At 59.9% G+C, this 23,487-nt stretch overlaps 12 protein-coding genes across 12 annotated transcripts; 7 read left to right on the plus strand and 5 right to left on the minus strand.

Moving 5' to 3' along the window:
* Positions 1 to 26: 26 nt before the first annotated feature.
* On the minus strand, positions 27 to 2,500 carry FA10DRAFT_279196 (Josephin-domain-containing protein). Its single transcript, XM_025523524.1, has 5 exons — positions 2,353 to 2,500; positions 2,103 to 2,288; positions 1,852 to 2,026; positions 1,700 to 1,772; positions 27 to 1,624 (listed from the first exon to the last, which is right to left on the minus strand). The coding sequence occupies exons 1-5, from the start codon at positions 2,384 to 2,386 to the stop codon at positions 287 to 289; spliced, it is 1,806 nt and encodes a 601-aa protein (XP_025377108.1). The 5' UTR covers positions 2,387 to 2,500; the 3' UTR covers positions 27 to 286.
* A 151-nt stretch (positions 2,501 to 2,651) lies between these two features.
* Positions 2,652 to 4,392, plus strand: FA10DRAFT_271726 (hypothetical protein; the record flags this gene model as incomplete). Its single annotated transcript, XM_025523112.1, has 4 exons — positions 2,652 to 3,149; positions 3,217 to 4,035; positions 4,104 to 4,258; positions 4,326 to 4,392. The coding sequence occupies 4 exons, from the start codon at positions 2,652 to 2,654 to the stop codon at positions 4,390 to 4,392; spliced, it is 1,539 nt and encodes a 512-aa protein (XP_025377109.1).
* Positions 4,393 to 4,569: 177 nt separating this feature from the next.
* On the plus strand, positions 4,570 to 6,198 carry FA10DRAFT_100211 (thiolase). The gene is made up of 3 exons (XM_025517823.1): positions 4,570 to 5,396; positions 5,478 to 5,886; positions 5,963 to 6,198. The coding sequence occupies exons 1-3, from the start codon at positions 4,746 to 4,748 to the stop codon at positions 6,106 to 6,108; spliced, it is 1,206 nt and encodes a 401-aa protein (XP_025377110.1). The 5' UTR covers positions 4,570 to 4,745; the 3' UTR covers positions 6,109 to 6,198.
* Positions 6,199 to 6,671: 473 nt separating this feature from the next.
* FA10DRAFT_224160 (phosphatases II) lies at positions 6,672 to 7,234 on the minus strand (the record flags this gene model as incomplete). The annotated part of the gene is made up of 2 exons (XM_025518598.1): positions 6,672 to 6,777; positions 6,891 to 7,234. Coding segments are annotated over 2 exons (450 nt in total), but the record flags the coding sequence as incomplete, so codon positions are not given.
* A 391-nt stretch (positions 7,235 to 7,625) lies between these two features.
* On the plus strand, positions 7,626 to 9,347 carry FA10DRAFT_301215 (hypothetical protein). Its single transcript, XM_025524952.1, has 2 exons — positions 7,626 to 8,707; positions 8,770 to 9,347. The coding sequence occupies exons 1-2, from the start codon at positions 7,631 to 7,633 to the stop codon at positions 9,289 to 9,291; spliced, it is 1,599 nt and encodes a 532-aa protein (XP_025377112.1). The 5' UTR covers positions 7,626 to 7,630; the 3' UTR covers positions 9,292 to 9,347.
* Positions 9,348 to 9,478: 131 nt separating this feature from the next.
* Positions 9,479 to 10,568, plus strand: FA10DRAFT_100288 (hypothetical protein). The gene is made up of 2 exons (XM_025517824.1): positions 9,479 to 9,954; positions 10,211 to 10,568. Exons 1-2 carry the CDS (start codon positions 9,526 to 9,528, stop codon positions 10,274 to 10,276), a joined length of 495 nt encoding a protein of 164 aa, XP_025377113.1. The 5' UTR covers positions 9,479 to 9,525; the 3' UTR covers positions 10,277 to 10,568.
* A 57-nt stretch (positions 10,569 to 10,625) lies between these two features.
* On the plus strand, positions 10,626 to 12,277 carry FA10DRAFT_266453 (DUF453-domain-containing protein). The gene is made up of 4 exons (XM_025521495.1): positions 10,626 to 10,740; positions 10,810 to 10,886; positions 10,961 to 11,541; positions 11,614 to 12,277. The coding sequence occupies exons 1-4, from the start codon at positions 10,691 to 10,693 to the stop codon at positions 12,247 to 12,249; spliced, it is 1,344 nt and encodes a 447-aa protein (XP_025377114.1). The 5' UTR covers positions 10,626 to 10,690; the 3' UTR covers positions 12,250 to 12,277.
* FA10DRAFT_279201 (hypothetical protein) lies at positions 12,249 to 15,195 on the minus strand. The gene is made up of 4 exons (XM_025523525.1): positions 14,664 to 15,195; positions 14,538 to 14,595; positions 12,508 to 14,479; positions 12,249 to 12,435 (listed from the first exon to the last, which is right to left on the minus strand). Exons 1-4 carry the CDS (start codon positions 15,166 to 15,168, stop codon positions 12,286 to 12,288), a joined length of 2,685 nt encoding a protein of 894 aa, XP_025377115.1. The 5' UTR covers positions 15,169 to 15,195; the 3' UTR covers positions 12,249 to 12,285.
* Positions 15,196 to 15,329: 134 nt separating this feature from the next.
* FA10DRAFT_301219 (hypothetical protein) lies at positions 15,330 to 16,115 on the plus strand (the record flags this gene model as incomplete). Its single annotated transcript, XM_025524953.1, has 2 exons — positions 15,330 to 15,784; positions 15,854 to 16,115. The coding sequence occupies exons 1-2, from the start codon at positions 15,357 to 15,359 to the stop codon at positions 16,113 to 16,115; spliced, it is 690 nt and encodes a 229-aa protein (XP_025377116.1). The 5' UTR covers positions 15,330 to 15,356.
* FA10DRAFT_251139 (PLP-dependent transferase) lies at positions 16,103 to 19,033 on the minus strand. Its single transcript, XM_025519593.1, has 3 exons — positions 18,748 to 19,033; positions 16,425 to 18,685; positions 16,103 to 16,349 (listed from the first exon to the last, which is right to left on the minus strand). Exons 1-3 carry the CDS (start codon positions 18,984 to 18,986, stop codon positions 16,162 to 16,164), a joined length of 2,688 nt encoding a protein of 895 aa, XP_025377117.1. The 5' UTR covers positions 18,987 to 19,033; the 3' UTR covers positions 16,103 to 16,161.
* A 132-nt stretch (positions 19,034 to 19,165) lies between these two features.
* On the plus strand, positions 19,166 to 22,135 carry FA10DRAFT_266457 (hypothetical protein). Its single transcript, XM_025521496.1, has one exon. It carries the CDS (start codon positions 19,504 to 19,506, stop codon positions 22,051 to 22,053), a length of 2,550 nt encoding a protein of 849 aa, XP_025377118.1. The 5' UTR covers positions 19,166 to 19,503; the 3' UTR covers positions 22,054 to 22,135.
* A 51-nt stretch (positions 22,136 to 22,186) lies between these two features.
* On the minus strand, positions 22,187 to 23,312 carry FA10DRAFT_301222 (hypothetical protein; the record flags this gene model as incomplete). The annotated part of the gene is made up of 2 exons (XM_025524954.1): positions 22,187 to 22,551; positions 22,631 to 23,312. 2 exons carry the CDS (start codon positions 23,310 to 23,312, stop codon positions 22,187 to 22,189), a joined length of 1,047 nt encoding a protein of 348 aa, XP_025377119.1.
* Positions 23,313 to 23,487: the final 175 nt, after the last annotated feature.

The following is a 23,487-nucleotide window of genomic DNA, read 5'->3' on the forward strand; positions in this document are numbered from 1 at the left end:
TGCGGCAAGGTCAGTTAGAAGTAGTACGTGTAGTACGTAGTGTAGCAGTTTTGCTGTCAATCAATGCAAAGCAGGTCGGGTCCACGCTGCGTGAAGAAGGCCCAAACTAAAGTTAGCTAGGCTAGTCTTTCTTTTTCCCTTTGTTTGAGTCCCATTTCAGCAAAGAAGCGCACACAAGTCTAATTCGGCGCTACCCGTGCTGAGGAGAGAGAAGGCAAGCGGTAGTGCCATGGTGTACTACTACTGCTACTACTGCTGTAACTAAGAGGGATGAAGATGTGCTCCATCACGCTCCAAAGCGAGCCAGCCGTGCCTTTCGCATCTCTTCAGCTGACGGCTGGGGCGCATCATCCTCATCGTCGTCCTCGTCGTCCTCGCCGTCAACTTGGCCGTCTGTCGCACTCTTTCCCTGAGTGGCAGCCGGCTCTTCTATGACTTCGCCCCGCTCCAGCCTCTCGCGCATTTCCCTCTCCTCCCTTTCCTTCTGCCTTGCCTCTGCACGCATGCGTGCGATGCGCTCAACGTCGGCCGGCGGCGGGCTGTTGCTCTCTCCACGATTCCACTCGCGCATTTGTGCTGCCATGAGTGTGCTTTCGTCTGCTCCGAGCGACGACGAGGCCCCTCCCGTGTCCCTCATAGAAGCTGCAAGTGCAGCTTGCAGCTCCGCGTCCTCGTCGTCGTATGTCCGGTCCTGGACTGGACCCGTGACCGACTCGCCCAGTCCTGCCCAGCCCTCTTCGGCATCCCCGCTGGACACGCTGTGAAAATCTTCGTCGCTCGCTGTGCCACTGCCTCCCCCTCCCCCTGCAGCAGCAGCTGCTGCAGCTTGTGCCAAGACAGGATTGAGAAAGGGCGACCGTGGTGCCGAGGTGTGAATCTCCTCAAAGTCGTCTTCGTCCTGTTGGGCATCGCCTGAAGGAAAGCTGTCGTCGTCGTCGACGGCAATTGCGGTCTCGGCGCGACTTCCACTGGCGTGTCGTGCGCCTGATCGCCGCAATGGGTTGCTGTCCCAGGTGCTGCGGATCCCATCGTCGTCATCCTCGACCATGTGCTGTCTGCTGGCCCGTCGTCGGCCTCCGCTGGCCGTGGGCAGGACGTAAGACCGGCTTCCCCCTGCTGCTGCCCCTGTCGAAGCCGCCGTGGCGGCAGAAGAGCCACCCATAGGCCTCGCCCGTCGCCTGCTCGGCGCAATGGCATCAACGTGTGCATCTGTCTCTTCTCCGTCCTCATTGTCATCATCTTCCCCACTCGCGGCCCTCCTCGACCGTCGTTGGCCAGCAGCCATTGAAGAAGCGAAAGGGTTGGCGGAGGTCGAAGGACTTTCTCCGCTGTTGCTGTTGAGGTCTGCATCTGCCAGACTAGCTCGTAGCGCCGCCTGCAGGTCTGCATCTTCGTCGGCTTGCGCTGCGCCGCCTCCCGTGTCCATCCCGAAGCCGGAGTCCGATGCCTGCTGCGGCTTGAGACCCAGATTAGCGCTGCTTGTAGCAGACAAGGCGCCTCCGCCACCGGCAACAGACACATGGGGAAGAGTGGCGGCGCATTCATCGGCCGGTGAGCTCTGAAAGGCCGCGCGAGAACCTTCGGCAACGCGCACGACAAAAACCGAGTAACCCTCTGTCTCCGCCTGTGGGTGAGTTGCCATAATTGTCAGCCAAGTGGCGAAGGCTCAGTATGATCAAGTAGGCGCCGGAAGACGTACCTCGTCCAGAAGCGCGCCGAGATACGCCGGTCCCACCCATTCTGGCTGCGGCAAGAAGCTGTTGAGATTGAACCTGTCATAATGTCACGCTTAATGTGAGCCCAATGATGGTGTGAGAGAGCCCAAAGAGGAGAGGGGGGAGCTATGCGCACCAGTAACCATTGGGGAAACCTCTTATGGTGAACCAGTGCGAATCGAGATTGAGCACAAAGGCGAGCTGCTCCTCTGGCTTGGACTGGTACGGCTTCATGGCTTCGCTCCTCCATCGAACTAGACTCAGTCCATAGGCCTCGAGTGACCTTTCGATGACAGTCACACTGAAGAAGCCTGTGAGGTGTGTAATTGTGTTTGTCAGTAGCAGCGCGAAGAAAGTAAGCCTGTGCGGCGCAAGGTGATCACGCACCTGTATCGTCCATGTTGAGGCTCTGCGTGTCTCGACTGCGCCAGGCCTCATCGTCGAGCTGGCTGCGCTCCAAGTCGTCCATCTGCTTTGCCACGTCGGCGAGCTGGGAAGGGTCAAAGTAAGGGCCCTGAAGGAGCGCATTGAGCGCGTGTTGCGCGCACAGCATCGACCCCGGCTCCTGGCGTTCTGCGGAAAGGCAGCATTAGGTGAGCTCGCGTATGCTTGCTAGACCAAGAGACAGCTTACGCACCATGATGGATCTGGGGTATGAGAGCCGATGCCATATCGCCTGCAACTTGTCCTTCGACGAATCGTCGTCGTCTTTGTGTTCGTGGAAGGCCAATTCGGAACCAAAAGTCAATGATATAGGGTCTCTCCTCTCCACTTAGACTAAGCAGTCACGCCACGAGATAGCAATTTCCGCACGGAGGTAATTAGGGTGGGCCGGTCCCAAAAAGTGCCATTTATCTATCACCAGGTCGTCAACACCTCGCTCGACGGGTGGTTGCGATCTGTTTTTTTTACAGCTCACTCACGAGCAGAGCCAAGATGGACGCCATCCAGAAGGAAGTGCAGCGCGTCATCGAGAAGGCGCCCGGGCTCGGCCTGGCTCCCTCGTCGTGCCCCTCGTCGGCTGCGCTCGCAACCACACGCCCCAAGGCGATCAAGACATCGTCCAAGAGCAAGGAGAAGGACAAGGAGGTGGGCAATGCTTCGGTCATGGAGGCCCTCGACGAACTCGTCGCATCGCTCGAAGAGGCCAAGCGAGGCGTCGCTTCAGGGAGCAAACCCGCCGTGCAGGCAACGATGCAGTCGCGCACCGCCCTCGCCAAGGCACAAAAGGTGGTTGGGGAGAGGCACAAGGAGTACTACAATGCGCTTTCGAAGCTGGGCAAGAGTCTCGACAAGAAGTTTCCGATGCCCATCGATGGTGTCGCCGACGCCAATCTGTTCAAGGGCGATGTCGCACAGGCTGCCCTCGATCGCGTTGTCCGGGACCACCTCGAGCGGACGGGCGACTGGGACGCCGTGGGCATCTTCGAGAAGGTGGGTGGCGCCGCTTACGTGCATCTTTTCTGTTTGCGGAGCTGACCGTGAGCATTTTGTTTTACAGGAAGCAGAACTATCTTCTTCGGACAAGCTGCCTCCAGGCACGTTTCAGACGATGGTGGAAACCATTGATGACATCAAGCGGGGCAACCTCTCGCGAGCCATCAGCTGGGCAGAGCAGGAGAGCGATTTTCTGCTAGCGAGGGGCAGCCATCTCGCCTTTGCCCTGCACAGGAGCCAGATGATCAGGATTGCCCTCGGCCACGTCAAGGCAACGGCCGACGGTGTCGTTGTGCCATCGCGGGGAGCAGAGGAGCGAGACGGACAGGTCGACGAGGAGGTGGATGAGATCGAAGAGGATGATCACTTTGTAGAGGCGCAAGAGCGCATGGCACTGGATCCTGACGGCGAGTCCGTCGATGCCATGAGCCAGAGCCAGCACCACTTTGTCAACACAGACGTTGACGGCGATGCTCCAGGGCGGACGTATTCTAACATCGAAGCAGCTCTGCATTACGGCAGGCGCCACTTCCGACCGACACAGCCGGCACACCTCGACGAGATGAAACGCCTCTTCACCTTCATCCTCTTTCTGCCCCAGGTATACCAGAATCGGTCCAGCCCGCCGATCCCGCTGAGCGCGGCGCAGCTGTCCGTTGTGCCTCTGTCCTACCATGGCTTTCTCGACGATGCGCAGATGCATTCGATGTCGCTCCTTCCCCTTTTCCAGCGCGAGTTCACCGCTCGGATGGGTGTCTCGCGCGACCCGCCACTCAAGGTGGCCGTGGAAGTCGGTGCTGGCGGCGCGCTCAACCGCATCATCAAGGTCAAGACCCTGATGAAGGAGCGAGGAAACGAATGGAGCCAGGCCGACGAGCTTCCGGTGAGTCTCTCTTCACTTTTTTTGTGCGCCTGGCTTGCTGATAGATGCGCTATGGACGATGTCACCAGGTCGAAGTGCCATTGCCGCCTCATCTGCGCTTTCACAGTGTCTTCACCTGCCCCGTCTCCAAGGAGCAAGGAACAGAGGAGAACCCGCCGACGATGATGACATGCGGCCACGTCGTCTGCTTGGAGAGCCTCAACAGACTAGCAAAGGGCACAGGGTGAGTGTCTTCTACTCTGAGCCTCTACTCCCGAATTTGAGCTGACTGAGCTCCGTGCTATTCACAGTCGGGTCAAGTGCCCTTACTGTCCCATCGAGTCAAGGACATCGGAAGCAAAGAGAGTCTACTTCTGATCCTGCTTCGTGCTTCCTCTCTCTCACCACTTCCCCCAGCCACTCTCTGATGTATCATTATTTCCAGCTCATAGTCCCCCCCACCCTGTCCTCCTTTGCCACATTCTACATTACATTGTCTGCTTCTGCTGCTGCTCGCTCGCTCCGGACGGCTGAAGCTGCGATAATTTTCGACGGATTTTCACGCGTCGGCTCCTCCGGTCTTATTCTCCACGCCGAAGCCCGAGAAGGGATGCGCGCGCCCTGGAGAAGCGACAAGGGGTAGTAAAGATTATTCTTGTTTGTGCAGCCAAAGCTTCTTGCTTCGTCACACCATCACCTCGCCGTGACAACACCGAATAAGGAGAGACAGGATGCACGCCACCGTCCGAACACTGACCAACTCGTTTGTCGTTTCGTCGAAGCGCACGCCGTTTGGCGCCTACGGCGGCAAGCTCGCTTCCATCTCGGCCTCTGCGCTCGGTGGCCACGCGTCCAAGGCGGCGCTTGCCGTCCTGCCGCCGTCGACCAAGGTTGATGCGACCATCTACGGCAACGTGCATGCGTCGGACAACACGGCCGCCTACCTCGCCCGGCACGTCGGCCACCAGGCCGGCCTGCCCGTCACGACGCCTGCGCTGACTGTCAACCGGCTCTGCGGCTCGGGCTTCCAGAGCCTCATCAATGCCGTGCAGGAGATCAGCGTCGGCGACGCCAACGTCGTCCTCACCGGCGGCACCGAGTCCATGTCGATGGCGCCCTACACCCTCCACGGCGTCCGCTTCGGTGGCGGAAGGTACGGCGTCGACCTCAAGCTCGTCGACTCGCTCGCCGCCGCGCTGACGGACATGGTGCCGACGCCCACGCCCATGGGCATCACGGCTGAGAACCTGGCCGACAAGTACGGCATCACGCGGCAGATGTGCGACGAATACGCGCTGCAGAGCCAGCAGCGGTGGCAAAAGGCCAACGAGGAGGGCGCATTCAAGGACGAGATTGCACCCATCGACGTCAAGGTCAAGAAGGTGAGGGAGAGCAAGCAAGACGTGCCCTCCTCTGCTTCTTGGTTTTCAATGTGCTGATGGTCCTGAATCTGCTTCCGAAAGGCCACTGAGACCTTTGCTGTCGACGAGCACCCGCGCGGCAAGACGACGATCGAGACCCTCGCCAAGCTTCCCTCCGTCTTCAAGAAGGACGGCACCGTCTCGGCGGGCAACGCCTCGGGCATCTGCGACGGTGCCGCGTCTAACGTCATTGCTTCCGAGGCTGCCGTCAAGGAGTTCGGCCTCAAGCCGCTGGCGCGCATCGTCTCGTACGGCGTCACGGCCTGCGAGCCCAGCATCATGGGCATCGGGCCCGTCGAGGCCGTCAAGCTGGCTCTCAAGCGCGGCGGAATCAGCAAGGACCAGATCGACCTCTGGGAGGTCAACGAGGCCTTTGCGGCCCAGTTCCTTAGCGTGCAGAAGGAGCTCGAGCTGCCCAATGACAAGACCAACGTCTTTGGCGGTGCCATTGGTGAGTCCGGCGTGCCTTTTACTATGAAAGAAGGAGGAAAAAGCTGACTGACACCTTTTTTTTACCCCCAATCCAGCTCTCGGACACCCGCTGGGCGCATCGGGCGCGCGAATCATTGCCAACCTGACGCACAACCTGCACCGCCTCGACAAAAAGTACGCAGTCGGCGCCGCCTGCATCGGCGGTGGCCAGGGCATCGCCGTCGTCCTCGAGCGCGTCTGATTTGGCTTCAGTGCCCTTGGAACAAATTACTCTCTACCCCTTCATTATTTCTGAATGGCAAAAGATTTTGATAATTGCAGGCTCAGTGATGACCATGTATGGTATGCAGTGCTTCCAAGCTTGAGCTGAGATGATGAGAACGAAGAGGTCATGTCTGCCTATTGGTACAGGATGATGGAATGAGTGAGGAAATCAAATGTCTAGCCGAAACGCATCTGCTGTGCCGGTGCGCGATGAGTGCGATTCGAACCAGCATCGCCTTCGTCGCCTTCATCGCTTTTTTGACAGGGAAGGGAAGCCAGTTCGTCAGGAACAGATTCAAGGTTTCGAAGAGAGGAGAGCTTGACTCACTCGTCCATGCCTCGCTTTCGCAAGCCATTGCCGGTGCCATTGGTGGACGCGCCGTTGAGCTGCTGCTGCTGCTGCTGCTGCTGCTGCTGCTGCGCGTGCTGTATGCGCGCCTGGATCATGGCTTCGTATGCCTTTCGCAAAGTGCAGGAAGTCAGCTCACGGCAATATGTTCGCACCAGCACGGTTTCTGCTCGTGCGGCATTCCGACTCACCTTGCATTGGACGACAAAGCCTTCGTTGAGATGCACACAATACCGCCTCTCCTGGACATGGGCGGCCGCGACGTCGTACGAGACCGAGAACTTCTCCATGAGGTACCTATTAAGGGTGGTCCTTCATATCAGCTTTTCTGAAATGAAGAGCAAAGAAGAGACTGACGGCCCCCATATTGGAGGCCAATGCAACCAAAAGATCCTTTGACCTTTACTCACATGATGACGAGCGCCGGCGCCCTGCTGATGCCATTGTCGTCGTGCACGAGCACCTTTCCTCCGTCCCGCGTGGCACCATCGATGAAGCTGACGAGCTCAGGGACGATACGGATGAGGTTCTGCTCAAAGCGATCGCCGACGTCAAAGACGGCATATTGGAACTGGTTGGGGAAACGCGGCTTGAGAAAGGGCGCCTCGACGTCCGTTCGCACAATGACGATCGCCGTGATGCCCAGTGCGTGCAGTGGGGGCAGATAGCGGCCGCTGTCGGCTGGTCCGAGATAGAGTGCCTCGGGAAGAATCTCTTGGCATTGTCTGCGCATCTCGTAGCGCCAGCTGAGGCCAGAGTGCTCGCGGCCAGACAGGCCCAGGCTGCCCGTGCTGGGGACAAAGGCATCAGACAAGCTCCCGTCGCTTATTGAGTGTGCCGTGTCAGCTGCGGCCGAGCTGGGCGGGTGCGCCGCCATGGGCACGTCCACAAGCGTCTGCTCCGACGACATGACCACGACCTTAAGCTCTAGACGCTGGTGCTGGTGCAGGCCATGCGGTTCGTCGGGTCTACTTACTTCGGTGCGGCGCATCAGCATTCAAGAGCTTTATCTCGCACGGACGCGCAACAAATCCACGTGAGAAATTAGGCTTGCAAAAAAAAATGAAAGATTCATGGGACGAAGGGGACACAGCTCCAAGAGAAGATTTTCTCGACTTCTCGGGAAAGGAGACACATTGGCCCATCAGCAATGTCATCGGGCAGACTGCCGCCGACGGGAAGGGGGAGCGCTCCTGCTGCCAATGGCACCCCTAGGCCTTCGGCTCGCGCGGGATCTGCTTCGACGGCGCCGGCGGGAGCAGCAGGTGCCGGACGACAGGGGTCCTCCACGCCGGGACCGCCGGGCGTGCGGCCTGGCGCGGGGGCCACGCAGAGCATGATCCGACCTCGAGGCGCGGCGCCACCGCAACGGATGATGTTCCGCCCCGTCATGCCTGCTCGGCGGCCCGTGCAAGTCAAGACGGAGCCGGGAGAATCCTCGTCGGGCTCCCCCACGCCGTCGGCCTCATCGACGGCCTCTCCTGGCTTCGTGGGGGAAGGAAGGGGTCGAGGAGGAGAGCGAGGGCGAGGAGGGCCAGGGAGGGGCAGAGGGCGGGGCAGGGGAGGCGCACCCGTGGAGCTCGTTGCTTCGGGACCCTTTTCGATGGGCAGCAGCTCTCACATGGGCGTAGGCCGGAGGGGCGCATCGGGCGTCAGCCGGCCCCATCTGCAGGCACCCTCCAACTTCCGCGGAGACAGCGACGGCATCAAGAGCGACCCAAGCAGGAGCATCTATCGCAATCCCGATGCAGCAGCATTGAAGGAGAGGGAGGAGTACAGCGACCCAGAAGAGGATGGCATCGAGATTGTCGACATGGATGACGTGGCCACGCTCGACGAGCTTGCCCCGCGAGCGCTGCCGAGGATGAAGGACCAGGCTGGCAGCCGTAAGGGCAAGGTCAAGAGAGAGGGTGGCGAGGGAAGCAGCAAGCAGGCTATCCAAGAAGGTGGAAGTGCCAGCGATGCGGGCAAGGGAAAGACAAAGGACGAGCCCAAAATCAAGGTCAAGGCCGATCCAGACGCCCTTGTTGTTGATGAGGTCGAGGTGGGCGACGATGAGGAAGAGACTCCTCCTCGAGCGCCACAGCCAGAGAATGGCGAAACCGACAAGAACGATGAGACACGCACGGCCGACGCTCTTGATCTGGATGCAAGCGAAGAGGAGGAAGTCATGGACGATCTTGTCGAAGATTTCGTTGGCGGTCTTGGCATGGGCGGGGATGACGATGTACGTGATCACTTTTTTTGGAGGTCGATCCCGTGGCTGATCTTTTTTTGACCTTGCTGCAGCCCGACAATCGCCTCTATCTGTTCCAGTTCCCGCCCTTGTTTCCCAAGTTTGAAGTGCCGAGGGAGGAGGCGGGCGATGCTGCAGCAGGGCCATCGAGCGCGCCCAAGCGCCGCTCGGTGGCGTTTGCAGATGACACACTGGGCGGCGGAGGTGCCGCGGGCTCGTCACCTGGTCCATCCATAAAGCGCGAGGGAGGTCTCAAGGATGACCCCGACACCGACAGCAAGCTTGGCGCTGGGGCCCGATCAAGGAAGGCCATGGGCCCAGAGGGTCAGATTGGCCGGCTGGACGTCTTTAGGGACGGCCGCGTGAACTTCAAATTTGGCGATCTTGTCATGGAGCTCACAGGAGGTAGCCAGTCGACCTTCCTACAGCAAGTCATGATTCTCGACGCAGAGAGCAAGAAGGCGACGACGCTCGGCGAACTCCACCGCAAGTTTGTCGTCTCACCAGAGGTAGAATCCATGCTGGCCGATGTCAACGTCGTCGACGAGGGCCCCGGGAATACTGAGCATCCATAGATAGACTGTTCATGAAGCTGTATCTTTTACAAGACTCGTAATCACTTTGACCTCACAATCACTCTTTTCTGTCTGTCAAAGAAGCCTTGGTGACATTTGTGTATTTATGAGAGCAGCGCGCGAAGAAAGACGCCTCGGCCGAGTCCAGGTTGGCGTCGTCGTGGCAGCAAATTTAAGGTAGGCGCCTAGGTATTCCCCCATCGATCATCCCTTCAAGACTGCGTTGGCGCGACGATGGCGCAACAGCAGCAACAGCAAGGCATGCCGCCGCCGCCACCGATGCCTTCGGAGGAGCAGATGGCGCTGAGCGATGCCACATTCCGGCAAGTGCCGCTCTCGCTGGACCCTAACTCGCTCCAGCTCGGCTCCCCCTCGCACGACCTGACGATCCTCAATGCCCTCGTGCGCTCGCTCCGGGCCCTGCCGCCCCAGGTGCCCTTCCCGCCGCCGCCCAACGTGGTCCCACCACAGCGCTCGATGGCCATCGGCAAGGCCAAAGACGAGGGCAATGTGGCGTACCGAAAGGGCGACTACGCCGAGGCGATCAAGCTTTTTACTCTCGCCCTCGACGTGGCGGCCTCCCGGCCGCTGTGGGAGAGCAACCAGCTGGCGCGCGACGAGATGGCCCTCTGCCTGGCCAACCGGAGTGCCGCCTTTGCGCAGGTGGGCGACTGGATCGGGGCACTGTGCGATGCAGAGGCCTGCGTCAAGCTCAAGCGGCCGTGGAGCAAGGCACACTTTCGAAAGGGAAACGCCCTCGTGGGCCTTGGGAGGCCCGACGAGGCCCGAGAGGCGTACGAGCTCGGGTTACAGTTTGACCCCAAGAGTGTGGTGCGTGTGGATGCTCTTGAGCGATCGCTACGCAGGACTGACACTTCTCTTTCCTTTCTCTCTCTTCTCCTCTTCTTAAAACACGCAGGATCTCAAAAAGGCAATCAACGACCTCTCGACGGGAGCGGCAAACAAGGTCACAGCGTCATCTTGATGTTTGGAATCACACCGTTCTGTCCTCTATATTGTAGCCAAACCGTTTTCTTCCTTCGACATGACTTCCCGTAATGCCACAGTGGCTCAGCAGCCTCGTCGTCATCGGCCGCGCTTCTTGGTAGAGACGTGGTCCCTTCTTTGAGAAGGATACTTCTTTGAGCAAGTCTCCTCCGATTGCTGACTCCCAGTATCTCGAATCATTGTCGTCGCTGTGCCGGTTTACAGCATTGATGAACGCAGTGACTAACCCACGCGAACTTTCGGTATTGGCGGGCGCTGGCGGAGTTGCCATGCACATTGAGTCAAAAAATTAAGTGCATATTCCAAGGCCTTTTCCCCACCTGTTCCTTCCTTTCAGGTGTTAGGTGTTGCTTTCGCGGCGCGCACAATCGAGGCGGAGCAACGGGCAAGGATGCCGCTACCAAGACAGATTCCGGCCGTCTTCTACCGGGGCGGGACAAGGTGAGGAAGAGGAGCCACGGGGAACCAACCACCCGAGGGATGAGCAGAGGCTGAAGATGACGAGTACAGCCGGGGACTGCTGTTCAAGGACTCGCACCTGGCATGCTACGATGCCAAGACACGGGATCGGATACTGTGCGCTGCCAGTGAGTAGTACACCCCGCCCTCTGCCAGCTGCTTCTTGTTGGTCTCCGTGCTGAGGCGGGAAGCTGGTGTGTAGTGGGCTCGCCCGACCCAGATGGCCGGCAGATCGACGGACTGGGCGGCGGCGCGTCGTCGCTGTCCAAGATTGCAGTCGTCTCGCCTTCATCGCCGTCATCGTTTGCAGACCAGGCGCGGCGCCTCGGCCACGCATTCGCCGGCGTGGACGCGCAGTGGTCCGCCGAAGGCGGCGAGGACAGGGCCGCGAAGATCTCAGACGTCGTGTACAGGTTCGGCCAAGTGCCCATCAATGACGGCACCAATGTCGACTGGGGCAGTACATGCGGCAACATGGTCGCCGCCGTCGCGCACTTTGCGGTCCAGGAGCAGCTCCTGAAAGCGAGCAGCGGCGAAGCAGAGGTAGCGAGCGAGAAGGGTACGTTGCCGGTCAGGATCCTCGCGCACGATTCCGGAAAGGTCGTCCGGGCGCATGTGCCCGTGCTGCAGCACGACGGCAGATGGCTGCCCGCCGCCGAGGGGCAGGCTCAGATCTCGGGCGTTCCGGGCACGCACCCGGGCATTCTCATCGAGAGTCCACTGGAAGGGAGCGTGCTCAGCACGGGAAATGCCCTCGATCATGTCGAGGTAGATGGAGAGACTGTGAGTGTTGTCCACTCTAATCCCGACCAAATCATTCAGGAAAGTTCCCTCCTGACTTGGAAGAGATCATAGATCCCAATCAGCATTGTCGACACGGGATTGCCCGTCATCTTCGTCTCCGCCCTCGACCTCTCCATTCCGTTGTCCGACCTCGTCCAGCACCCCGCCGCAATCGACTCCAATCGAGCCTTGATGGACCGCCTCGAACGGATCCGGTTTCAGGCGAGCCAGCTCACTCCAGACCTCGCATCCAAATTCAGCCCACCGGCGCCAAAAATCTGCGTCGTGCACCCTGCAGCGTCTTACAAGACGACGGGCGGGCAGGAAGTCACGGCGGACGAGACGGACCTTTTGGCAAGGACCGTGTCTGTGCACCAGCTCCATCGCACGATCCCGGCCACGACACTCTCGGCACTCGCTGCGGCACGCTGCTTTGCCGACAGCGTCGTCTCTCGCACCGTCTCGCCGGCCCTGTCTCCGATGACGAAAAAGGCAACAGAAGAGGCGGGTGGTGGCGACGATGTGAGAGCGATCACGATTGGACAGCCCGCGGGGGCGTCGAGCGCAAGCGTGCAGACAGATGAAGGGGGACAACCACGGGCAATTGTCATGCTCAGAACGGCCAGACGGATCATGCAAGGAGAGGTCCTCGTCCCGGGAGACTGTCTGCCACATCCTGACCTCGCTTCACTTGATCATTATAGATAATTGGAGTTGCTAGAAGCATTATTGTGCAATGAAATGTCAAGATAGCCACAATTCGAGAGCGGGTGCAACTGAGTCCGACTTCCATCGATGCAGGAAGACGGCCTGGCCTCCTCCTACCATGGCCTGATGAGCGTGGTAGGCTGCCTGAACCCACCGCAGCGATAGTTCTTTAAGCCGTCTATTTTGCTTTTGATCAGGAAAAGTCAGCATCCGCAAGTGACAAGGCAAGGCAGGCAGGCGCCAACACCAGTGACTCACGAGGAACGTAGCGACAAAGAGAACGAGGTCAATAGAAGGATCAAAGTGCAACCTGGGCAGCTTGTCGAGGATCTGGCCTTTTCCGTCTTGCGAAGCGACCTGTGCGCCCACGCAGCGCAATGCGTCGCCGGCGCTGTCGAGGACGACATCGATGTCGCCGCTGAAGAGGGCCAAGTGGCGCGTCTGACGGTCCAGCGTCGAGAAGACCTCTGGCTTCAATTGTGCGCGCTCTTTGGGGAATGTCTTGGACGAGGCACTGTATGTCTCGTCGATACGCTCTCTGAGGTTCTTGAGTGCCTCAACGACGTCCTCGTGCGCCTCTTTAACCTCCCCAGCCAAGCTTGCATCTGTGCTGCCCACCTCTGCAAGCTTGACAGACTTGAACAGCAGCCGACTCCGCTCAAAGACTGCACGAGATTCGCCCTCTGTGATCCGCGCGCGCCGTCCGGAGGCCTCGGCACCATCCGCACGATCGAGGATGCAGAGCGAACAGGCGCACTCGAAGCCATGCTTGGACAGCTGGGCTGTTCGGATCGGAAAGGGCGTCTCTCCGCGCACGTACTGGTGCACAATCTCGGTCCCCTCGGGAAGCACGTCGAGGGCACGCGTTGTGACAATGTTGGAAAAGAAGACGGACGAGACGTTGGGGAGACAAGCGTGGTTGAGAATTGCGGGCAGCGGGTGGGGCTGCGTCGACCGCCCTAGCTCGCCTTGGGACTCTTCTACGTGCTTGTGCGAATGTGAAGAGGCAGGGGCCTGAGCAGGACCAAAGGCGTTGAAGCGGAGGACGCCATCGACATAAGCCGCGTCCACGTCCAGGCTCTTGTACTCGTTGACCGCTTTCTTCGGGTCCAGTTCCATCCTAGCCCTGAGCGGATAGGGCTCCGTGACGAAGCGCGAGTAGTCCATCGAGGGACCAGCTGTGAGGCCCAGGACGGGGACGGCAAGCATGTCCGGCCGGTCGACGAGAGCGTGAATGAGGTTGGTCTGGGCGCGCACCTGGCTCGTCGTGGACACCACGCCATTGTCGACGTTGAGCCGGAGGATGGGGCTGCCGAGCGATTCAGGATCAGAGGGGTAGGCAGAGCCATAGCTTCGGCAGCACAGTAGCAGCTCGCCTGGCTGCACCTCGCGAGTAGTGACGAGGCCTCGACCGGCGCCGGGTATATCGCGCACCTGGACTGGACCGATATATTCAGAGGTGTCTAGGCGAGGATTGGGACTGTGACCCGATGAAGCAAAGTAGATTGAAGCAACCTCTTCGTCGGTCAAGCCGGCAGACTCTGAAGCGAGACGGCGTTCTGTCCTTTTCGCGGCTTGGACCGGTGAGAGCTCACTTATTGGCACCGCAAAATCGGTGTCCTTCCTCAGAGAATCAGGTCCTCCTTCTGACGAGCCTTGAGCAGATGTTGAAGCAAAGGCGTCCTTTGCACCGGACCAAGCACGAAGCTCATACAGGATTCTCGCTTCGACATCCTTGAGCGACTCATTGCCCACCAGGGCTAATCTCCGTGCAGCGCAGAGCTCTCTGTATGCGGCACCGGGCCTACCGAAAGCGATGAAGTCTTCGATAGTCTCTCGAATGGCGCTCAGGGATGGAGGCTGCGCAGGCGGAGAGAAGCCTTGACGAAGCTGACGGCTCAAGAATCCGTCTCTCAGCCATACTGTTGAGGTAGAGGGAGGACATGAAGACAGGGGCAGGTCTTCCTTCCATTCGACGCCTTCGAGTAGCCTATCTTCTTCCTCGACGATGACGATGTCGGTGGGACTGTCGACTCTGATGCCCATCGCCGCTTTGCCCGTACAAGGGCCTGCCCGGGAGGCATGGTCTAGAGACACAAATGGCTCACGGATCGCCAGGACGGTGCCTAGAGGAAGCAGCTTCGAAACGGAGGATTGCGACTGGTTGATGTCGGAGGTGAAGTGGGAGATGGACACGGGTATCGCGGCGCCTGATGGATCATCGACGATGCTGTTGGTCGTACGACTGTTCAGCACTTGGGAGCCGAGTGAGGAAAGAGATGGCTCACAAGGTCACGCCCACGTAAAGCAGGAGAGGCGTCATCACGCGACAAAGGAGATAAGCGCCTGAGATGATGTTGTCTTTTATCAGAGCTGCGCCGTGCTGGAAGAGGGGCTTCATTTGCTTGACTCACCTTCGTACCGCCTTGGGGCCAGATTGAGGTCACCACATGAGATCCTCTTTAAAGACGCAAGAGGTCTCTTTGAGTGATAAGAGGCCTTTCCATCGACGACAAGTCTTGGTATGTAGCCTCGGCCTGCCTCTTGCCGCTGCTGCTCGGCCCGCTTGAGGGCTGCGTCTTGCCTGGCCAAGAGAGCCGTTCTCGGCGCGAGCTTGACCTTTGTCGGGGCTTTTGTTGTCGTTTCCTTCTTTGACACCTCCCGTTGCCGATCGAGTGTCTTTCTGAAGTTGTCGAGTAGCGCATTCACAGCCTCCTCGAGCAGGTCCTGGCCCATCATCATCGCGGCCCCTCCTGCCCCTCCCTCCTCTCCTCCCTCTCCGTCCAGGACAGACGACAGGGAGAGCAGCTGAGCGAGCCGCTTCTGGACCTCTTCATCGGTGTCGAGCAGCTCGAGCAGCTGTGAAGGGGACGGAGCGCCCAGGCCGAGGTTCCTGAGCGATCGCAGCAGATCCTCCATCGTCGTCCCTCTCGTGAGTGTTGCTCTAGATCCCAGGAAGAAGCGGAATGCTCCAAAAAAAAAAAAAGAAAATGGAGCGAGTGTCGCCCGACTCCCGAAGTGGAAGCCACCGGTGGATCGTCTCCTTCGCGCGCGCGAAAAGGCAGAAAACCTTTCCCCCATCTCTGTCCAGCGCACCGCACTGCACCATGTCCGATACCGAGGCACCCACCGGCGATGTCGAGGCCGGGCCCTCTGCCCCTGCGCCACTGAAGCCAGTCTACTGCGCCATCTGCACCTTCCCGCCCGAGTACTGCGAGTTCTCGTCGAGCAGCACAAAGTGCCGCGCCTGGCTCTCGTCGTCGCACCCGGAGCTCGCAGCCAAGATCTACTCGGACGAGGCGCTGACGCAGAAGCTGGCCTCGCTCACGACGAAGCAGGCCGACGACTTGGAAAAGGAGGCGGCGAAAAAGGAGAAGCGGGCCGAGGCCAAGGCGGAAAAGGACGCCAAGGCGCTCAAGAGCCAGCGCATTACGCTGACGAAGATGGCAAGGACAAAGAAGAAGGCAACGACGGCTGTCTTTGGGCTCCACCTTTTCAGTCCGCCTCTGCCGGCGCTGAAAGTCATCTCAAAAGGGTCAGTTCCCCGCTTTTCCCTCGCTTCTTTTCTCATGCTCCGTGCCATGTGCTGACTCTTGAATGACAGCCTCTCGTCTCGACTAGCCACGGGCGCATCGGTGTCAAAATCGACTGCGAATCCGGGCGTGGACGAGATTGTGGTGCAGGGCGACGTCGCCGACGAGGTTCGCGACATGATCATCAGCCGCACCAAGCCCTTCGACACGCTTCCCAAGGAGGAAGACGGAGGGCCCTCCGACAAGCAGATTGTCGTCGAGGAGGAAAAGAAGAAAAAGGCCCCTGCCAAGGAGGGTGAGGGAGGAGCAGCTGCAGGAGGAGCCGATGAATAGATTTGTCCATTTATCGAGAGCAATTATTCTAAGAGATTAGCTCGTTTTACATGCGACTCAGGGCCTTCTCGAGGGCACGCTCAGCGCCCCGTCTGACGTGCACCGGCGTGTTGAGGCTTGACATGAGGTAGACGACGTTGCCCAGCGGCCTGGCATGGATATTGAATTCGAAGCTGCCGTCCTGCGTGTCTCGTAGATCCTTGAGCATATCTGCGCCTGCCGTCGATGAGTAGCCTGATATAGAGATGATCGATCACTCAGTCAGCAAAGGAGTAACACTGTGAAACGGGAGAACAACGCTATACGCACCGCCTCGGCCATTGCCCTCACGAAGGTAGAGAACCAGCACGGTGCCGAGTGCCATGCAGCTCTCGACCTTGGGATGCCTCGAAAAGGCCAATGTCGCCTCCTTGCTCCAGAAGCTCCACGGCCGATTGACCTCGTCCTCCCCTGTGCTGCTGCCCGAGCTCGACACGGCGCCCCAGTCCTGCCACTCCTCGCTCCACGCTCCTCCCGTGCGCATTCGCTCGATGCGGCTCAGCGTGTCGTTTGCCACTTCGCACCCAATCGGATGGGCCGTGTAGCTGTGTCCGTGCAGCAGCGCATCGACCTTCTTGTCCGATTGACTGAACGTGTCAAAGATGCTCGAGCGGGCCAGCGTGACGGACATGGGCACCATTCCCCCGGTCAGGATCTTGGCCAGGACAGAGACGTCGGGCCTGATGCCCAGGATCGAGGCCGGGGTGGTGAAGCCAAGCCGGTAGAGACCTGTGAATACCTCGTCGAAGATGACAGGCAGGCCCCTCCAGTCGTCCTCGCCGCGAGGGGGCTGCGGCGTGCGAGCAGAGCGGAGCGGTGGGTCGGTGAGCGTGAAGAGATCCTCGCTGTCTCGGACGACATCCACGAGACATCGCTGGAACAGGGGGTCGACGAAGACCATGCCACCTGCGCCTAGGACCAGAGGCTCGAGGACGAGGGCGCCAAACTTCTTGCCCTGGACAACGACGAGGTCCTCGATCCACTTCCTCAGCTGCCTCCGGTAGGTGGCGCAAAGATCAGACGAGAGACGAGCCTCAACGTCATAGACGTCAGAGATGTCACCAAAGGTCAACGTCTGCCCTGGCTCATCCCAGGGCTGCCCCTCTTCGCGTTGCGGGACCGTGACTGTCGCCTCTCCGTCGCGAATCGACACGGTCGGCGGCTCGATCCACGAGCCACGCCCTCGGTACCACTCGACGGCCGAGTTGAAGATGCCGCCTTCGCATGCATCCATGGCCCCAATCGTGTCGCCGTGGTAGGACCCTCGGAGCCCCAGCACGGTCCACTCCTGCTCACGGCTCCGCCCGCCCGCATGGCCTGCACTGCGCCCTGGCTCGACTCGCTCGGCAGTCTGCGACGTGAGCGATCTAGGGTCGTACCGCTGGACCGAAGACGCAATCGCCATCTTCAGTGCCACCTCCATGCCCGTCGATCCGTCGTCGCTGAAGAACACGCGCGAAGCCCAGCCCTTGCCAGGCGAGGCCATCGCCGTCCTCTTCTTCTTCTGCTGTGATTCGACGCCCAGGAGGCCTTCAGTCAACCTCAGCGCCGGTTCGTTGGTGCTCATGGGAAAGAGAACGTGGCCGTACCGGCCTGCGGCGCGTGCAGCGGCCATCGTCAGGCCCGCATCGGCATGTCCGAGGCACTGGGTCCACCACGAGGCAGACCCATCGAGCATAGCTGAGAGCCGTGAGCCTTCTTCTGCCTGGTCCTCTCCCTCTCCCTCCTTCGACTTCTGGCTTCGGTAGACGGAAAAGAAGTCCCCATGGGCCGAATCAATCACATTGACATCCCCGTCCGTGCGTGCCAGTGTGTGTTGTGTAAATGGCCACCAGCAGGATTCCCTCGTGCGCGAAGCCATGCTATGCAGATCGGCCAGACGGTCTTCGTGTGCCTTGCGGAGATACCGGACCGCGTCGACGAGGCCGTTTGGGCTCTCATCCGCCGACGCTCGCTCGCTGCCTCTGCCCTGCACGAGGCCACGGTAGTAGGCCAGCATGTTCTGCTCATCCTCTGCCGTACTCGCATGCTTCGCCGGAGGAAGGCCCCAGAGGTCGCCTCCAGAGGGACCAGACAGAGCCCAGACGGGCAGACCGATGTCGCGGCCCCATTTGGTCAGGTACTCGGCATTGCCCAGTCCTCGTCCTGCGTCGGCAAACAGGAGGAGCGCCTGTACGTCGTGGCCTGCAAGCACGAGGGCGTCGTAGGCTGCTCGAGTCGTCGAGATACCGCCGAGCAACGAGTCACCGATGAGGATCGTGGGCAGGCGCAGTGGTCGGAGCAGGTGCGCTGTGCTCGAGCCAGACGGCGAAGGGCTGTGGACACCACCGGCGGTCTCGAGGTACGCGACCGACGACGGGGATGCAGAGGCAGAGGCAGTAGCAGCGCACTGATGCAGATGATCCGAGATCCGCCTGAGGACTTCGCCATCGGTCAGGCCGGCTCCCGAAGCGGCCACGTGCGGCGAGACAGCCTGCTTGAACTGGTAGAGCGTCTTTGCGTCCGTCGAGGGCGAGAAGCGCTTGATGTGCCTGGAGGGAACATCGTCAGGATTGATGGCCGTGCTAATGTGTGTTTTGAGTCAGACACTCACAGATCGTCAGCATCGGTGGCCGCACCTGTCGAAACTGGCTTGACATAGTGAACCCGATCACCGTCGCTGTGAGGCTGGACGCGGCCCCGGTCGTCGGTCTGCCAAGTCGGCGCGGCGGTTGGGTTGCGCGGGACAGCAGCGCTCGCGATGGCCAGGGCCGTCGTCAGGATCGTCTTGCCTACGTCTGTATTGGCCCCAAACACCTGATGGAGCCTCAGATGCGGGTAAAGGTGCGCCATTGTTCTCACCCGGACCCCGGCCTGTTCGACGTAGTGCGCATGAGAAGATCCGCTCTGTCGAGCGCCGGCCGGGTTCTTGTCCGAGAGGACCTTACTTTAAAGCTCGCTCCGAATTCCGAGCTTCACGTGTTTTGAGGCACCATTTCGAAAGGCGTCTGCCACTACTTCAATAGGTGTTAGAAGTCTTCTTGATTGACAGACAAACACCCCCTCGATCAACGGCCTGGACAGCTTAGAGCGGACGGACACCAGATGAAGGACCAAGCGGGAGGGCACAGAGGCGACACGGAGCTCTGAAAAAAGAAAGTGCAGGTCGAAGGGCGGGCCCACGGCGGCCATGGAGCGATCCATATCCATGGGCCCCTTGACGAGGCAGCACAGCCGACACATGGTCGCCTCTGCCTGGGCCAAGCCGCTTCCCGCATGGGCCAGCGCTTGTGTCAGACCTGTGGTCGTGGCCAGGCCGGTCTGTACGTCAGGGAAGTGCTGCAAACCCGGCGTTGATGGAGCAGCGACGATGGACCTCGTCTTGGGTGACGATGCTGCCGCTGCCGTCGGCCCGCTCCGATGGCATCAACATATGCAGCCAGGTCTCGATCGCAGTCGACACGCCCTTTCAAACCACATGGATTACGGGGAAGAACTGCTCCGGAAAAGAGCGAGTCTTCCTTCCTCATTCTTCACTTCGACCTCCTTGCCTTCGGTCGGCGATGTCGAAGCGCTATTCACCAACGATGAGGTACTGCCGCAGGAAGCCAATGAACCACCTCTCTGGCTGTCAACGTTCGAAGAGCATCTCATATCATCGCAGCTCCGAACCGTCTTCTCTCAAATACGATCTGGGCAACATGACGTTGTTTCATTAGCTCGCACGCTCGTCGCAAAGCTGGAGTCATCGCCACGAGCGTCTTCTGCCTCGGAGGAACAAGTTCAAGACGCCCAGAAGCACGAAGAAGCCCAGCTCCTCATCCTCTCTCGCTGGGCTGTAACGACGCTGGCTACGCTCGATTCATCCTCACCAGAGATTGCCCTTTCGCCTTCCTCGGTCGCCCACCATGGCGTCACCATGCGGCTGTACGAGTCCAGCATCGCCAGCGGCAATCTCCTCACGACGGGCATCCCGAGAACGTTGATTTCAAGGCAACGAGCGGTGCTCCACCGTCTCTTCGGTCTCTTTCTCAGTTGGTCTCCGCCCTCGCTACCTCCTTCTTGGGGAGTCCGGCAGGAGTACACGAGACTCAAGCTCCTCTATCGGTCACTCGCCTCATCTGCAAAGGTGCTCGCTGATCCACGGCTGAAGAGGTCTCAGGTCAGATACCTCTTTCGAAAGCTCCTGGCACGCATCAGCCGAGAAGCCAGCTTCTTTCGGCGACAGAAGCCCACCATTTCGACGCATCGAGACAAGGAGCTGGACAGGCTGCGAAAGCAAGTGTGGGCTGACGTAGGTCGGACATTGGCTGCATGCGTGGACGAAGGCATCGTTCCAGTAGTCACCGATCGCAAAGGAGAGAGAGCGCTGCACAACGTTGTCAGGAGAGGAGCCGAGCTCGAGACTTTTCTCACCCTCTCTGCCGATGCTCGCATGGGCTCCATTTGCCTTGCAGTCGCCCGGCATGCCCAGCTCGCTGCCCATCGGGATGAGCAGGCAAAGGCACGAACAACGCACCGACAACAGGCCATCGTCGATGGGCAACAAGAAGAAGACTTCGACAGTCGATCGCAGAGCAGGCTTTCGAAGCACTCGTCTTCGCTCTCGCTGCGCAGTACTCTGCCAAAGAATCTCTCTATTCGTCGCTACCACTACGCCGGACGGGAGGTTCACCAAGCCTTTGGAGACGAAACATGCCTGCAACGCGTCGTCGACAGCCTTGCAAGGCGGGGGCAGGGCGCTGTGGCCAAGAAGTTGGCCTTTATGGCACCGGTGGAGCAGCGAACGCCAGGAGTGCTGCAGAGCCTGATGAGACATTGGGGCGAGAACGTCATGGTCAGTGTCGAGATGGGCGATCAGATGCAAGTAGCAGAATTGCGTCAACCCGTTTCGAATGCCCTCGCGGAAAGAAAGGGACGTAGCAGGACCAACATTAAGGAAGCGGTCGAGGTCGCAAGCTCTACCATTTACCAAGAGCTTTTGCGGACAAAGGGACTGGACTTTGACCGGGAGACGATGGAGGCAAGAATGGCGTCGCACCGCAACCACCGGAATCCATTTCTGGTCTTTGACGATCTCCGGAGGCGCCACCTGGCGAGCAGGGCCAAGGATGCTGCTGACGGAACGGAGGATGGGCAGCAAGCGCTGGAAGAGGGCATGCTCAAGGTACTGCTAGGTCTCAGCGACGCCGCCCAGATTCATGCGGTCGAGACCTATGCACGGGCAGGCCGGGTGCGCCATGCAATCAAGCTCGGCCGGAGGCTCATTGACGCGCGAATGCAGGCTTCCGTTGGCCGCCAGAGGCAGCTGTACTTCCAGACGCGCGTCCTCAATCTCGTCGTTCGCGCCATTCTCTTTGGTGGCGCAAGAGACCCGGCGGTGCAGTCTCGTCTTGTCGGCATCAGGAGACGCAGGCAGAGCCGGACTGCAGCCTTGATGGACGGCGACGCGCTCAAGCTGCGGGCAAAGCAGCTACGGAGGATCAGACGTCGGGGCAGGACACCAATGGAGAACCGCATCGTCAGCGCTCTGGCAACCATCAGGACCTTCGGATGGCCCAATGCGCAGACGACGACGCTTCTCGTCAACGCGCTCTGCCGTGTGTCGCCGGCCAAGCTCTCGGACGCCGCACTGGTCCATGCGCTTGAGGTCTCGTTTGACTGGACTGCGAGAGGCGCGGAGCACGTCTGCACAGACCTCGCTGCGCTGCTGGATGGAGCCCGCTGCGGAGCTGAGGCGTTTGATCGGGCAGCGTCGAGGCGGGCCATTCTGCTGATGGCAAAGGCCAGGCGCCAACACGCGCTGCTCGCCAGGCACTGCAGGCTAGTGCAGCGCTTCCTCCTGAGAAGAAGAAACAGGCCGTTGGCGACGCACGCTGCGCTGATCGCCGACGAACTTGACAGAGGTGCTCTCGCATGATGCTGTACAGTACATTTATTCACTACCCACTACAACTACTACTACTACTGCATTGACACTGGTGTTACATAATGTGACGATTCGAACGCATACATGCAGGAGGCAATGGACAGACTGGGACAGCGTGTGTTTGTCACCCTTCATCCCATCGGCCCACCTCTACCTCGCACAGATCCTCGAACCAGTCGGCGAGCCAGACGCCGCGCTCATCGCGCAGGTCGTCGAGGCGCTTGCAAACCTGGAGAATCCTCTCGCGGTGTTCGCCTCGTCTTCTGGCCTTTGGATTCCGGTCCGCGTTCGAGCTTCGTTCTTCATTGTCCTCGTTCGGCGCTTCTTCTAACTCTCCCTCTGCCCCGTCATCTCGTCTCCTTTGCTCCTTCGCTATTGAAAGCGTGGGATCGCCTGGCGCGGTTCCTCGCTGGATGAGCTCATCGGCCATGATTTCGAGTGTGCCCGTCTGTACGACATATCTGCTTGTCAAGAATTGGATATAGTCCACTGTAAAAGTCTCTCGAGTGTCAGCAGGGGCACGAGGAGGAGGTCTACATGATTGGCAAGAGAGGAAAGAGGAACTCACCAAACGAGACCATCGGCCAGGTGGACCAGAGCGGGTCGACGATGGCAAACTTGTCTCCCCTTGCCTTGATCGCCTCGAGAAGGAGTTTCTCGGCGGCGTGCGACAGGGCGTCCATCTTGCTGGCCTGCTTCAAGAGGCGCGCCAGGACCGTCTGCTGCTGCTGCTGCTGATCATGCTCGGCCTCAAGGTCGTGCATCACCTGGGCTTTCAGGCGCGCGTGCGTCCTCAAGAGCGCACCGAGCTCATCAGCCATGCGGAGATGCTCGGCGCTCCCGCTCGTGGCCGCCTCGAGCCGGGCAAGCGCTTCGTCAATGGCCGAGGCATTGCTCGCGAGGCTCGACACCGTCCGGGCAAAGTCCTCGTCGGCGATGTCCTCCCAGACGGACCGTGCTGCGCGGTGGTCCCACAGAATCTGGCGGAGGCGACGGTGGAACGTTGTCTCGTCTGCGCGCGAGACGAGGCCGTCGGTGGTTGCAGTGACTTGCGTCGGCGTGGATGGTGTAGCAACAGCAGCTGCTCCTGATGATGATGATGAGGGCGTGGACTGCCGAGAGGCTCGGCCGGGCACTTTGGAAGAAGAAGAAGCAGAGGGTGTTGAGGGCTTGCGTGGTGTTGCGGGAGGGGCGACTGGGCCTGAGCCCGACGTGTTTATGGGCAGGTTCCGGGGCGGCAGAGGCGCCATCGTCGTTGGTCGTCTGTCTGGTCGACTGTCGTGAATAGAGGAAGAATAAAAAAATAAAGAAGTGGGAAAGCTCCACCCGAGTCCCGAAAGGCGCGAGCGAGAGCTTTGAGTCAAGCTCGACAATGGACTGGAAAGAGATACGAAGGTGCGCTGAAGACCCAAGGCGATCATGGAC

This window comes from Acaromyces ingoldii (assembly GCF_003144295.1).
Source record: "Acaromyces ingoldii strain MCA 4198 unplaced genomic scaffold FA10scaffold_3, whole genome shotgun sequence".
NCBI classification, from domain to species: Eukaryota; Fungi; Basidiomycota; class Exobasidiomycetes; order Exobasidiales; family Cryptobasidiaceae; genus Acaromyces; species Acaromyces ingoldii.

What these genes read in the sequence shown, in the direction of transcription:
- FA10DRAFT_266453 (XM_025521495.1), top strand. Translation starts at nt 10,691, where the DNA reads ATGCCGCTACCAAGACAGATTCCGGCCGTCTTCTACCGGGGCGGGACA. An exon ending in TCGGATACTGTGCGCTGCCA is followed by an intron (nt 10,887 to 10,960) that starts GTGAGTAGTACA and finishes GCTGGTGTGTAG; the next exon opens with TGGGCTCGCCCGACCCAGAT. An exon ending in TCGAGGTAGATGGAGAGACT is followed by an intron (nt 11,542 to 11,613) that starts GTGAGTGTTGTC and finishes AAGAGATCATAG; the next exon opens with ATCCCAATCAGCATTGTCGA.
- FA10DRAFT_279201 (XM_025523525.1), bottom strand. Translation starts at nt 15,168, where the DNA reads ATGGAGGATCTGCTGCGATCGCTCAGGAACCTCGGCCTGGGCGCTCCG. An exon ending in GGCCCCAAGGCGGTACGAAG is followed by an intron (nt 14,596 to 14,663) that starts GTGAGTCAAGCA and finishes ACATCATCTCAG; the next exon opens with GCGCTTATCTCCTTTGTCGC. An exon ending in CTTTACGTGGGCGTGACCTT is followed by an intron (nt 14,480 to 14,537) that starts GTGAGCCATCTC and finishes TACGACCAACAG; the next exon opens with CATCGTCGATGATCCATCAG.
- FA10DRAFT_301215 (XM_025524952.1), top strand. Translation starts at nt 7,631, where the DNA reads ATGTCATCGGGCAGACTGCCGCCGACGGGAAGGGGGAGCGCTCCTGCT. An exon ending in GCATGGGCGGGGATGACGAT is followed by an intron (nt 8,708 to 8,769) that starts GTACGTGATCAC and finishes ACCTTGCTGCAG; the next exon opens with CCCGACAATCGCCTCTATCT.
- FA10DRAFT_100288 (XM_025517824.1), top strand. Translation starts at nt 9,526, where the DNA reads ATGGCGCAACAGCAGCAACAGCAAGGCATGCCGCCGCCGCCACCGATG. An exon ending in GGAGTGCCGCCTTTGCGCAG is followed by an intron (nt 9,955 to 10,210) that starts GTGGGCGACTGG and finishes TAAAACACGCAG; the next exon opens with GATCTCAAAAAGGCAATCAA.
- FA10DRAFT_100211 (XM_025517823.1), top strand. Translation starts at nt 4,746, where the DNA reads ATGCACGCCACCGTCCGAACACTGACCAACTCGTTTGTCGTTTCGTCG. An exon ending in TCGACGTCAAGGTCAAGAAG is followed by an intron (nt 5,397 to 5,477) that starts GTGAGGGAGAGC and finishes TGCTTCCGAAAG; the next exon opens with GCCACTGAGACCTTTGCTGT. An exon ending in CGTCTTTGGCGGTGCCATTG is followed by an intron (nt 5,887 to 5,962) that starts GTGAGTCCGGCG and finishes CCCCCAATCCAG; the next exon opens with CTCTCGGACACCCGCTGGGC.
- FA10DRAFT_266457 (XM_025521496.1), top strand. Translation starts at nt 19,504, where the DNA reads ATGGACCTCGTCTTGGGTGACGATGCTGCCGCTGCCGTCGGCCCGCTC.
- FA10DRAFT_279196 (XM_025523524.1), bottom strand. Translation starts at nt 2,386, where the DNA reads ATGGCATCGGCTCTCATACCCCAGATCCATCATG. An exon ending in GGTTTCCCCAATGGTTACTG is followed by an intron (nt 1,773 to 1,851) that starts GTGCGCATAGCT and finishes ACATTATGACAG; the next exon opens with GTTCAATCTCAACAGCTTCT. An exon ending in TCGGCGCGCTTCTGGACGAG is followed by an intron (nt 1,625 to 1,699) that starts GTACGTCTTCCG and finishes ACTCACCCACAG; the next exon opens with GCGGAGACAGAGGGTTACTC.
- FA10DRAFT_251139 (XM_025519593.1), bottom strand. Translation starts at nt 18,986, where the DNA reads ATGGCGCACCTTTACCCGCATCTGAGGCTCCATCAGGTGTTTGGGGCC. An exon ending in GCCACCGATGCTGACGATCT is followed by an intron (nt 18,686 to 18,747) that starts GTGAGTGTCTGA and finishes TGTTCCCTCCAG; the next exon opens with GCACATCAAGCGCTTCTCGC. An exon ending in TGAGGGCAATGGCCGAGGCG is followed by an intron (nt 16,350 to 16,424) that starts GTGCGTATAGCG and finishes TCTCTATATCAG; the next exon opens with GCTACTCATCGACGGCAGGC.